Below are 13,297 nucleotides of genomic sequence, written 5' to 3'. Positions count from 1 at the left end.
TTGGTCTGGTGGTCTTCAAGTTTAAAGGAGGTAAGAGATGACCATATGGATTCCAGAAATATTACTGACATCGACATTTGCCTAAATTCGGGGGACAAAATAGAATAGAAAATGATCCTCAGCAAATGAGATCAAGCCATTCTGTGATCAGTAAAACTTTGATGGAGAGAATAAATATTTGTAAACATGTTTCATTAGATATGTAACCAACAAAAATCTACATTTTCTCCAAGGTTCCCCTCTCGGTTTGCAGTGAAAGCTGTCCACCAGGCTTCCGGAAAGCAGCCCGCAGAGGAGAGCCAGTCTGCTGCTTCCAATGTATCCCGTGTCCTCAAGGAGAGATCTCCAATAAGACAAGTATGTACCATTTTCCTAATAATGTTTTTGGAACCAGCATGGAGCTTTTATTTTATATTTCTAGATTTTGTATGCATGAGTTGAAGGCGTGTTGTGAGAAGTTGAAACATTGCATCTCTTAACTGTGCATGAAGTATTTCCAACCCAGTTGAGCTTAGGTGACCCTCAATAATACAAAGGTAATTCTATGAAGTTATTATGCTAACTCCACTATTCAGTATCAAAGGACAGTTAAATTCTTCCACCAAGAAAAAACTCATTTTGTTTGGCCATTTATAATGCAGTAAAGTCTGCGAGGTGTAATGGTTATAGTTCCACCAAAGGTGCTGAACAAGCTTCTGCCATATTTTGATCTGCTGGAACATTTTACATTCTTTCACATATGAGGTTTTTTTTCTTTCAGACTCGATTGGCTGTTCTAAGTGTCCTTGGGATATGTGGCCCAATGACCAAAAAGATCGATGCCTACCCAAAGCTGTAGAGTACCTCTCTTATGAAGAACCTTTAGGGATGGCCTTAGCAGCCACCAGTATTTCCTCTTCTATGATTCCCATGTCCATCTTTAGTCTCTTCATACATTATAAGAATACGCCTATTGTCAAAGCTAACAATTATTCTTTAAGCTGTGTTCTCCTGATGTCTCTGTCTCTCTGCTTCCTCTGTTCTTTGGCTTTTATTGGTTATCCTCAATCAGAGAAGTGTCTTCTGCACCAGGCGGCATTTGGCATGGTCTTTACCATTTGCGTTTCCTGCATCTTGGCCAAAACTATCATGGTGGTGTTTGCCTTTATGGCCACAAAACCAGGCAGCAGGCTAAAAAAATGGACAAGTCCTCAGGTGTCCTACTTAATTATTTTCATATGCTCCTTTGTTCAGTTTATATTATGTGTTTTGTGGTTGTCTCTTTCCCCTCCTTTTTCTCAGCACAACATCCAAACTCGCCCTGGAATCATCATTGTTGAGTGTAATGAGAACTCGCCTGTTGCCTTCTGGTGCATGTTGGGATATCTTGGTCTCCTGGCCACTATCAGTTTTATTGTTGCCTTCTTGTCCCGGCGACTCCCCGACAGCTTCAATGAGGCCAAGTTCATCACCTTCAGCATGTTGGCCTTCCTCAGTGTCTGGGTGTCCTACATCCCGGCTTCTCTCAGCGCCCAAGGCAAATACACCGTGGCCATGGAGATCTTTGCCATCCAGTCCTCAAGTTGGGCTCTGGTGGTCTGCATGTTTGGCCCTAAATGTTTCATCCTATTGTTTAGACCCAACATGAACTCAAGAGAGTATCTTATGGGGAAAGGAAAAGCACAAAAATAATGCTTAATGTAATTTGTACTGTTTTAAGTTTTTCAGACCGGACATGACCGAAATAAAAAAAACAGGAGCCTGTAACGATCCATCCATACATTTGATCTGTATATTTATATTTGCAGCCTAGTTGCCAGGAGAGGTATAGATCAATAAATATATTATACTCTACTTTTCCATTCCTCGCTATTAAGTCACGTGATGATAGATGAAATGTTCTCTTGAAATTACGAGTGATTAAAGACTTGGAAATGCAGAGTGGTCCCTTGAGTACTTCTTAATTCGTGATGGGTTAATTAGGACTGTATACTGTAATTTGCCTCTGAATTCTCAAAACGACAGCTTAGCGAACACGGTATAAAAATGCATTGGGTGAGAGAGTAACAGAGACGGCCTGCAGTGTGTGCGAGACTCTTGTTGGCAGACCCAGTGAGGTGCGTGTGTGTGCGGAACAAAGTGTGAAAAGGCCTGATGTGTGCGATCTAACAGTCTGAAGACCCTGGCAAGAGAGCGACACTTTCAGACTTACAGTTTGTGTCACGTGTTTGAAAGGAACGGGTAGAAAGGCTTGGGTGGCTTGATCGTCTGATGGATTCTATCTAGAGTGCGACACTAATAGACTAATAAGTGTAGCTTATGTATGTGACACCAACAGACAAAGGAGCCTTTATTGCGAAAAATGACTGCGTTCAGAAAAAACATGGGTTGTGTGTGACAAACAGGCACCAAAACTCTTGTCATTGTACAGACATCTTAAATTTGTGTCAGTCGGTGGTATTGCTTCTTGCGTGTGTACCGACTGATCCTCTGTGTGTGTCAAAAAGGACAAAAAAAGCCTTGAAATGCTAGATAGTCTGAGTATCAGGTCTAGAAAAGCTACCAGGTCCCTGTTCTTCTCGTTGGCCTGGACGTTCCTGGCTACGATAGTTTTAGAAGTGTCTACAGTCCGAGGGTCAAATTCAGGCTGCCACCTGTCACCGCTAATCATCAACGGAAACCTCAGCCGACCAGGAGATGTTGTTATAGGGGGGACATTTCCTATTCATGTCGACAGAATTTACAACGAAATACATTTCAGGAGCGAGCCGATGGACCCCAAATGCCAGTTGTAAGTATAAATCTGCTCTAAAAATACAACTGTGTAAGATAAGCAACATTTACTGCTAATGAGGCTGGCTGAGTGTCATCAGAGTTGGAACCCTCAACAGATTGAGTGCTTCTGGGCCATTTAAACACTTTGGAGATACCGTATAAACGGGGAGAGTACTTGATTATTCTATATTATTATTATAATTATATATAATTATTATAATTGTTCAAATTGACTGTTAGTCCTCAGACCTCATTTTTTTATTAGGATTTTATGCTCGTGAACAAGAAAAACATAAAATATTCTTGCCCATAGAGATCATTATTTTAAGGTCTAAAACTGTTTTTTGTTGTAGCGGTTGCATTAGTCCTTCTGATCCATACTTTGTATAAGATTTTAATCATATACCATCCAATGCAAAATGTACCAAGATTAACAAGACACAAAAAGGCTATATTTTTGGTCATCAAATAATATATTTGTGTATTCAGTATATGACATCATATGCTACTGGAACACTCATACAAAGAACAGCGTACATATTGTATTAACCAAATAAATTTAAAAAATAATGAATGTGTCACATGCTTTGTACTTTACCATTTTTTATATTCTAGATCATCGGTTACTCTTTGGGGTCCATAGTTGAGTACATTCATTTAGTAATGTTGAAAAAAAGACTAGTCCATCAATTTTAACATAATAAATGTATGATGCAATATGAGATATAAGGCTATTTTTGAGAAACTGTAATTGATAACTGGAATGGTCAACCAGTATGAGTGACTCTTATTAGAAAAAGATTTCTGATAATTGCGGAGTTTTTAGGCAAATGGGAAAATATACATCTTGGAGGAACCAGATTCCTTTTTTATCAGCTTTTGTATAGGGTGTAGGTGGCAGGTGCTTTGTAGGTCTACCTTCTGGTTCATCTAGAGATTATCTGTCTGGTTGGAAAAGAAGGGGTAATGATAATAATGTGGCTGTATGTATGTTTTACAAGTCCATGTGAATCAGGAGATATGGTGAGGTTTATTAATGATATATTTTGAGAATGATTGTGCTATCAGATTTTTCTTTCTTTTCTTCAAACAGCTTTGAATTCCAGAATTTCCAGAGAATGCGGTCATTAATATTTGCTGTGGAGGAGATCAACATGAATCCAGATCTCCTTCCTAACATCACGTTGGGCTTCCATGTTTTTGACACCTGTACTGTATTGAGACGGGCAGCAGTGGGCACTCTGTGGATGCTGTCGGGGGGAAACGAAAGCATCCCCAATTATCAATGTCAAGAGAAAGCACAGCTAGCTGGTATCGTTGGCGATTCCGGGTCAACGCGTTCGATCCTCATGGCTCAAATATTGGGGCTCTACAGATATCCACAGGTAGGAGAAAAATCCAAATTAACAATGTTAACTAGAATGCGAAGGAACCTTCTTATGTGTGTATAGCATCCCAAATCTTTTTAAACATATACCAAACACTGACATTTTGAAACGGATACAATTGTGGAATATAATCTAAATGTATGGTTTATGATTATATTTCTGTAGATCAGTTATTTTTCGACAAGCCCATTCCTCAGCAATCGGAACCTTTTTCCTTCCTTTTTTCGGACAATACCTAGTGATGAGTTTCAGTCTCGGGGTTTAGCTCAGCTGGTCTCATATTTCAGCTGGTCATGGATTGGGCTCCTGGCCACGGATAATGATTACGGTCAACTAGGAATACAAGTGGTTAAACAGGAGATAATCATGTCCGGAGCATGTGTGGCCTTTGTCGAGAACATATTGACCAATTATCCCAACAGAAATGCTCCCCACATTGTCCAAGTCATCAGGGAGTCAACCGCTAATGTTGTGGTGGTGATGTCATCCGATGCTGACTTCATGCCAGTAGTAGAAGAGCTATTAAGGCAAAATGTATCAGGAAGAGTCTGGGTTGCCAGTGAATCTTGGTCAACCTCAGCTCTTCTCTCCAAAGAAAGGTTCCAAAAAGTCTTGGTGGGCACCATTGGCTTTGCTATCCATGGTGGTCGGATGCCTGGATTTATTGAGCACCTCAACAGTCTTCACCCATCGATATATATGGACGATCCCTTTGTCAAAGAGTTTTGGGAGCAAATGTTCTCTTGTCGGTGGGTTAAGAAAGAAGGTCTGGTTGGTTGGACCAGTAACGGCACTATCCAAAAATGTTCAGGGAGCGAAAAACTAGAAAACTCTATAAATCATCTCAGAATCACATTCAATGTGTACACGTCGGTTTATTCTTTGGCGTGGGCTCTGCAAAATCTGCTTCAATGTGAACCAGGGATGGGACCTTTCCACGACGGAAGCTGCGCTAAGATCTCATCTTTTCAACCATGGCAAGTAAGTGGAGCTCGGTTTGGTAATTTTAGCTGGCTGAAAATATGGAATGCATTTTGACGATTTTATTTTTGGCCCAAGCAAATAATTTGAACTTGTGTTAACACTTATTTGCATTTAACTTTTTTTGAGTGGCTGTTCCTAAATTCTATTATTTGAGCTACGCTTAAGAAGCCTTCTCCAAACTTCAGTTCCATGATTTGAGCACAAAGATTACGTTATTCTTAATTTTACCCTTTACTGTTTCTCTTTCTAGCTACTTCACTATGTTAAAAATGTAAATTTCTGGACCAAAGACAACACCCTGATTTATTTCAATGATAAAGGGGACCCTCCGGCCCTCTATGATATTGTGAACTGGCAAATAGGGGCCAAGGGAGATTTGGAGCAGGTTATAGTTGGACTCTATGACTCAAGCTCCCCAAGTGGAAGTGCCCTGATTGTAAACAGGACTGCTATTATATGGAATATTGGACATTTACAGGTAACAGGGCTAAAGAAGGCATGCTGTTTATGGCTTGGTAGGACATTCCGTTAAAGGACTTTAAGTGCGAATTGTTGTGTGACACAAAAGCAGGCACTGATAAGCTGTCTATATTGGGTTTATATGTTTAAGCCTTCAAAGGAAATAATAAAGTAACAGATCTATTAAGGTTTATATGCATAACATGCTTGTGGGCTCAATTAATATTTGGTTGAAATAGTATAAGTATATAATATACTGTATAACCCTCAGCGTTGGGCCATCTTTTTCACCATTGGAAGCTTGGCTAATTTTTTTAATCTTTGCAATACTTCTAATTTAAATATTCTAATCTTACAAACCTAGGGGAAACCAATATATTTTTGGGGGTAAAGTTAAGCTAGTCATGGATACCTAGTTGAGGGCAAACCTTGTATCACATATAAACATATAGTAGCAAAAATAAACCCCAAAAAGTGTACCATTACCATTATTTCCCCATAAATAGTAAAAATTAACTAAAAAAAATAAATGTTTTCATAAAAGCTCCAACCGTCTTAGTAATTTCTCAATTTAGTTGTAAATACATGTAGCTTCCGCACGCAGCCCATGTAGGCGATGAAAGCAATATTGATGTTTATTAAATAACAACTTCTGACAGAATACAAAGTCAGGACAGCTCAATCTATACTATAGATTTCAAATAGCTTTTTACAAAAAATTCTACTTAAAAAAATTGCTAAAAAAACAAAATGTACGGATATCTTACAGATGTAAAATGTTCTTACTTGCGTATTGCTTTTATGTTCCAAAACTTGGAAGATACCTAATATAATGGGATTTCTTTCTCCTTAAATTAATCTAAAAATGTAAAACTAAAATTGAGCTAATCTAATAATCCAATGTTAAGACAAATGTCATATAACGGATTATAAAAAGTAAATATATTTTTATCAGTTACTGTACCCGATATATAATGCAGTTTAGACACACATTAGAGCTCTGTAAAAATGCTAAAGAAACAAAATTTAGGTAGAAAATACACATGTCCACACCTAATCCAACTTTTTTGCATCCCTGGTTCACCCACTTTTAAGGGCCACAACCCCCATTACCCTCATAACCCTTCTAGTTGAGGGTTATGGGAGCTGTAGTTCAAAGATGTACATCAGTCCATTTTTGGAGAGAAAATTAATGTATTGACTTCCTATACCTCCATTCCACAATCATATCTCGTTTAGGTTCCGCACTCCATGTGCAGTCCAAGTTGTCCCTCAGGATTCAGAAAAGTGTCAATACCAGGAAAGCCCACTTGCTGTTTTGAGTGTGCCCCATGTCCACTTGGAGAAATTTCAAATAAAACAGGTAATATAAAAAGTAAATAATATTCTATGAAAACCTTTCTAATCAATGTATAATTCTAAGACCTCTGTTCTCCTTCAGATGCGGTTGAATGCCATCAATGTTCCTGGGAAATGTGGCCAAATCATGAGCAGAATAGGTGCCTACCACGCACCATTGAGTTCCTCTCATATAATGACCCAATGGGTGTCAGCTTGGCCGCCATTTCCCTCTTCTCTTCTACGGTCCCCATTTCCATTCTGGTTGTCTTTGTCTGCCGTAGGACTACTCCCATTGTTCGAGCCAACAACTGGTCCCTTAGTTGTCTTCTCCTGGTGTCCCTCTCACTCTGCTTTCTTTGTTCCTTGGTTTTCATTGGCTACCCACAACCCGAGATGTGCCTTCTGCGGCAGGTGGCCTTTGGCTTGGTGTTTTCGCTTTGCATCTCCTGTGTCCTCGCAAAAACCATCACTGTTGTCATTGCCTTCAAAGCAACCAAGCCAGGCACCAAGTTAAGAAAATGGACAGGGGTAAAACTCTCCTACTCTGTCATTGGGCTTGGCGTCTTCATTCAATTATGCATATGTGTAATGTGGCTGTCCCTTTCCCCTCCTTTCCCAGAATATGACTCTCACACGCAAACAGGGGTCCTCGTCATCAGCTGTAACGAAGGATTACCAGCTGCCTTCTGGTGCATGCTGGGATATCTTGGCCTCCTGGCCTCGATCAGCTTTGTTGTCGCTTTCTTGGCCAGACGGCTTCCCGACAGTTTCAACGAGGCCAAGTTCATCACGTTTAGCATGCTAGCCTTCCTCAGCGTCTGGGTGTCATTCATTCCAGCCCACCTTAGCGCTCGGGGCAAAAATACCGCTGCAATGGAGATATTCGCTATACTGTCATCCAGCTGGGCCGTTATCATCTGTATCTTTGTGCCAAAGTGTGTCATCATATTATTCCGACCCAACATGAATTCCAGAGAACATCTAATGAAGAAAGGAAAAAGTCAGAAATAGAATATATATATATATATACCATATTTATATAAAATAATAGATAAACAAATGTTTAAAATATTTATCCACACGCTATCTATACAAAATCAAATGAACAAATACCAACTAGCACTAGTGAAAGGAATACTATAATCGCTCCCTTGTTATTTATATTTTTATATATGTCAAATAAAAAGTATATATTGATGTATTAAGATTTTATTATAATTTATTAATTTATTCCCTAGCAGCCCACGTGTAAACGGTAGAATTTCGGCTATGGAATAAACCTCATATCATACCGCAAGGTGACCAACTATCCCTGAGGTCAGGAGACGTTCCCCATAGTTTGTATTATTTGACCCTCTGAAAGTCCCTCAAAAAAGTCTTAAGCTTAAATGTATACTTTATTTCGAAAGTAATATTCTATTTTGTGTTTGTAACAGGGTTTTGGGTAGGCCCACCAATATCTCTGTGATCCCTAAAAAATAACCTCACCCGCCCACAAGCCAATGCTGCCACCCACCCTAGGGGCAGTCTGGCCCTTACGAAAAATTACTGCAGTTTTTCTGAAGTAATACTGAAGTTTTTTGGACATGAAAAAACTGCAATACTGCACATTTACTGCAGTTTTACTGCATTTGTACTTCACTGTACTGCAGTTTTTCTGCAGTTATTTTTGTACGGAAGTACAAATGCAATAAAGTTGCAGTACATTGAAGTACAACTGTAGGTTTGCAATATATAAAAAAAACTGCAGTAAATGTGCAGTAAAAGTGCAGTACAGTGAAGTACAAATGCAGTAAAACTGCAGTAAATGTGCAGTAATACTGCAGTAAAAGTGCAGTATTGCAGTTTTTTCATGTCCAAAAAACTGCAGTATTACTTCAGAAAAACTGCAGTAATTTTTTCGTAAGGGGGTACTTTTAGTTGGTACTTTTAGTTGGTACTTTTAGTTGGTACACATAGTCGGGGCCCATAAAAGCCAGCAATCCACACAGGCTTTGGTAATGCTGGTTCATTCACTATTAATGTAAGTCAGTGTAAACTGGTCTCCTATGTGTGAAATAAAGTTCAGGGCGCCCTGTTTTGTGACAGGGGGAGAGATCTCAAGCTTAATGCTCCACCAGTCTGCGACCAAATCAGTCTGTCAGGTGCCGGCTCCTTCAGCTACTGCTGGGCCTTCCTCGCTGCTCACAGCAATCTCAGCCAGAAGGGTTAGGTATCTTGTTCAGGTTCAGCTGTCTGCAGAGTTCATTTTTCCAGACTCTCCACACACCCCACTGCACACCTTGACGGACAGGCCTCAACCCCAGGCCTCAAACACTGTGGCACATGATCCTTCACCTACAACATCCAGCACTGAACTCCCCCCAAAAGTCCCAATGCCCCCTTTTATAACCTCAGCCATGTGCTTTGCAGTTCGCCATCTGCTGGTCACTCCTCAGGAACTGCAGGTGAGTCAGCGACACAGCAGCAGGAATTGAAATCCCTAGAAAGGGTTACACGTTAATTTACAATATCAAGTCCTTTAATAACTTATTTTATTGAATATCACGCATAGTATATTAATAATACAAATATATATATATATTTAACAAAAAGTAGTTTAACAAAAAGGAGATTCCAACTGTTTCAATTAGGTAAAAACACAGGCAGAACGTAGTACAAAAATACATATCCACATTATTATTTTATATATATATACATATATATATATATAATTTACATTTATATATATTCTATTTATATCATTGTGTAAAACTGTCCTTGGATTTGGTTTAAAGAAAACCTGGACAATACCAGGCCTTGGAGCGGAGTTGGTCACTCATTGTGAAGACGCACATTCTGGTTTGGAAGTGACCCCCATGACACAATTACCATCATCTAGTTCATCAAATAAAAATGCTTCATTTCCTTACAAACTTTAAGCTTGTTTGAGCAGGGTGTATCTTACCTTTTGCTTCTATTCAGGTTGTTATGTTATACACTGCTTGTTATGCCTCATTTACTCATTGTACAGCGCTACGGAATATGATGGCACTATATAAATCAATAAAGAATAATAATAATAGCAAATTATGTTATCTGATTATAGCGATTACCCCTTCTTTCTGTAAGTCGAATTGTTATGTTATACACTACTTGGCCCGGCGGCTCGCCAACAGCTTCAACGAGGTCAAGTTCCTCACCTTCAGCATGTTGGCCTTCCTCTGGGTGTCCTACATTCCGGCTTTGCTCAGCGCCTGAGGCAAACACACGGTTGCCATGGAGATCTTTGACATCCAGGCCTCACGTTGGCCTCTGGTGGCCTACATGTTTGGCCCTATATGTTTCCTCAGAGTGTATCCTATGGGGAAAGGCAAAGCACAAAAATAAAGTTTAAATTCATTTCTACTGTTGTAAGTTTTTCAAACTCAAGATTATCACCACTTGGGGTTGAGCCTGTGACCCGGTGCTCTTGCCCCGTAGCCATTTTATGCTTTGTCTTTCTGGGATCATGATTTCTGTATTAATTCACACTTGATCTGCCGCTTGGAATTCCTAATTGTACAGTGATCATCTGGTAGTCTCACCTGCAGACTATCCTGAATTTGGACTGATTACCAACCCTACTTAAAGTAAAGTATCGAGTCCTGTCTTGCTTATTCAAAAAGTATGGTTCCTATGTTTGTTCCTGTGTACCAATCTGTAGTTTTGCTGTAACGTATCATACATCATAGATCATAGAGTTTGACAACAGAGGAGGACCAATCAGCCCATGTAGTCTTCATTTACTGATCTCAGCCATTTTCACTGTTTTATGAACTCTTGGCTATCCCTGACTATACATTTTGTTTACTCCCTTGGTACCTTGCACTTTAGTAGATTAACGAAATATAGCAACGTAGACTGTGACGGCAGATCAGATCCATTCGTCCCCTCTAGTTCTGGATGTAGATACTTTAAACAAGACCTTAAACAGTCCTTGGTCTTGTCTTAGATTAAGAATTGCTTTACGTCCCGGTGGCTGCTCGGACCTTGGGGCTCAACTCCTGGGAGGTTATAGTGGTTGTCATAAGAGAAGACCTCTACTTCCTGGACTTGGTTACCACCTCACCAAGGGTTCAGCCAACATTTCAAAGATTGAATCAAGTTGGCAAGTTAAAGGAAATAAGGTCAACTCCAGTTGGTGCAACCAAATGCCCATCAAAATGACTTCTGAAAATTTTAATGATGATGCAAATTTAAGTAAGTTGTCCATCATTACTGTATTACTGTGCAGCCTTTTGGTAGATAGGAGGATAGCCTCCAGCAGTCAGGAGGACCCTACAGTTCTATTGATGTCACAGACCTTCAGCCAAGAGGCGTGAGAAGAAGAGAAGGCGAGCATAGACAGGCAATCCGCAATATTTGAAAGATCTTTGATGTGAATTTAGGGGATTTAAAGGAGCCTGGAACGATCCATCCTTACATTTGATCTATATATTATTTATATTTGCAGCCTAGTAAATATATTATACTCTACTTTTCCATTCCTAGCTATTAAGTCACGTGATGATAGATTAAATGTTCTCTTGAAATTACGAGTGATTAAAGACTTGGAAATGCAGAGTGGTCCCCTGGGTACTTCTTAATTCATGATGGGTTAATTAGGAATGTATACTTGAAACGACAGCTTAGCAAACACGGTATAAAAATGCATTCGGTGAGAGAGTAACGGAGACGGCCTGCAGTGCGTGCGAGACTCTTGTTGGCAGACCCAGTGAGGTGCGTGTGTCTACTAACAGGTAGAAAGGCTTGGGTGGCCTGAAAGACTGATTGATTCTATCTAGAGTGCGACACTAATAGACTAAAGGGGTCTGTCTCGAGGGCGACACAAATAGACTAAGTGTAGCTTGTGTATGTGACACCAACAAAAGCACCTGTCTGGTGAAAGTTGACTGCGTTCAGTTGTGTGTGGGTTGTGTGTGACAAACAGGACATAACGAGGACAGCAGTTTGCTTTTGTGGGGTTTAGTGAGTTACATGGAGTGTATGACACACATCTTAAACTTGTGTCTGTTGGGGGTATTGCTTCTTGTGTGGGTGACGCTGATGGAAGGAATGATCCTCTTTGTGTGTCAAGAAGACAAAAAAAGTCTAGAAATGCTGGTTAGTCTGAGTATCGGGTCTAGAAAAGCTACCAGGTCCCCGTTCTTCTCGTTGGCCTGGACGTTCCTGGCTACGATAGTTCTAGAAGTGTCTACAGTCTGGGGGTCAAATTCAGGCTGCCACCTGTCACCGCTAATCATCAACGGAAACCTCAGCCGACCAGGAGATGTTGTTATAGGGGGGACATTTCCTATTCACGTCGACAGAATCTACAACGAAATACATTTCAGGAGGAAGCCGATGGACCTCAAATGCCAGTTGTAAGTATAAATCTGCTCTAAAAATACAACTGTGTAAGATAATCAACATTTACTGCTGATGAGGCTGTCTAAGTGTCATCAGAGTTGGAGCCCTCAACAAATTCAGTGTTTCTGGGCCATTTGGACACTTTTGAGATACTATGTAAATGTGGAGAGTAACTGATTATTCATTATTATTGTTCTTTACATTTTTTTTTCTTTACATTACTAAAAGTATTCTTGCCTATAGATGTCAATATTCTAAGGTCTAAAACTAAATTCTGCAAATAAAAAAGATTTTGTCATACCCGTTACATTAGTTCTTGTTTAAAAATGCAAAAATGTGTTTTAAGTGTGTTAGTAAAAAGTAATAAGGATATAAAGTACTGACAAACACAAAAATAAATATAAAAAACACAATGTACTAAGATAAAAAAAGGCAAAAAAAAGCCTTGCAATAATTTTGGTCATCAAATAACCAATTTGTGTGTTCCGTAGTTATATGACATCATATGCTGCTTGTACATACATATGAAAAATATTGTTTAAATGATGTCAACCAAACAAAAAAAGGGTATAATTAAAGTGTCACATACTTTGTCTGTTACCATTCTTGATATTCTAGATCATCGGGTCCTCTTAAGAGATCAATAGTTTAATTTTGACATTTGTAAAATATCCCTAATTGCACTGATCCGGATGAAGGCAAAAAACTTCTTAAACTCACTTTAAATTTGCTAAGAAGGGGCAAAAACCTTCTTTGTGACTCCATGGTCAGTCAGAACGAAGCTTGGATCAACTACTATTAAATTGAAGTGTTTACCCCTAGAACACCCTTCCTGGCCAAAAATTGATCCAGATTATTCTTTGTTGCTCTAAAGAATGATTTTTCTTTGTTTTCCTCAAATAGGCTTGAGTTCCAGAATTTCCAGAGCATGCAGTCATTAATATTTGCTGTGGAGGAGATCAACATGAATCCAGATCTCCTTCCTAACATCACGTTGGGCT

General features: G+C 39.5%; 2 protein-coding genes across 2 annotated transcripts in view; both read left to right on the top strand.

Moving 5' to 3' along the window:
• Nucleotides 1-1,671, top strand: part of LOC149275291 (extracellular calcium-sensing receptor-like) — a 6,512-nt gene extending 4,841 nt beyond the window's left edge. Inside the window, exons 4-6 of the mRNA XM_089504824.1 lie at nt 1-30; nt 234-357; nt 761-1,671. The exon at nt 1-30 is cut by the window's left edge and continues 198 nt beyond it. Of these exons, the coding sequence (XP_089360950.1) occupies nt 1-30; nt 234-357; nt 761-1,671 (1,065 nt within the window). The remainder of the gene's footprint in view (nt 31-233; nt 358-760) is intronic.
• A 1,079-nt stretch (nt 1,672-2,750) lies between these two features.
• LOC149275290 (vomeronasal type-2 receptor 26-like) lies at nt 2,751-10,166 on the top strand. The gene is made up of 7 exons (XM_089504823.1): nt 2,751-2,770; nt 3,848-3,968; nt 5,377-5,562; nt 6,825-6,948; nt 7,027-7,926; nt 9,339-9,373; nt 10,038-10,166. Exons 1-7 carry the CDS (start codon nt 2,751-2,753, stop codon nt 10,164-10,166), a joined length of 1,515 nt encoding a protein of 504 aa, XP_089360949.1.
• Nucleotides 10,167-13,297: the final 3,131 nt, after the last annotated feature.

The sequence above is a fragment of the Sceloporus occidentalis genome, unplaced genomic scaffold, assembly GCF_023333645.1.
Source record: "Sceloporus occidentalis isolate IW3139 unplaced genomic scaffold, rSceOcc1.0.p SCAF_292, whole genome shotgun sequence".
Lineage (NCBI taxonomy): Eukaryota > Metazoa > Chordata > Lepidosauria > Squamata > Phrynosomatidae > Sceloporus > Sceloporus occidentalis.
The sequence above is the reverse complement of the archived record's forward strand: the minus strand, read 5'-3'. Positions and strand labels throughout refer to the sequence as shown.

Excerpts from the sequence above, each read along its gene's own strand:
- LOC149275290 (XM_089504823.1), top strand. The coding sequence starts at position 2,751 with ATGGACCCCAAATGCCAGTT. Across the intron at positions 6,949-7,026 it reads AGAAATTTCAAATAAAACAG|ATGCGGTTGAATGCCATCAA; the intron begins GTAATATAAAAA and ends GTTCTCCTTCAG. Across the intron at positions 9,374-10,037 it reads TCACTCCTCAGGAACTGCAG|TCGAATTGTTATGTTATACA; the intron begins GTGAGTCAGCGA and ends TCTTTCTGTAAG.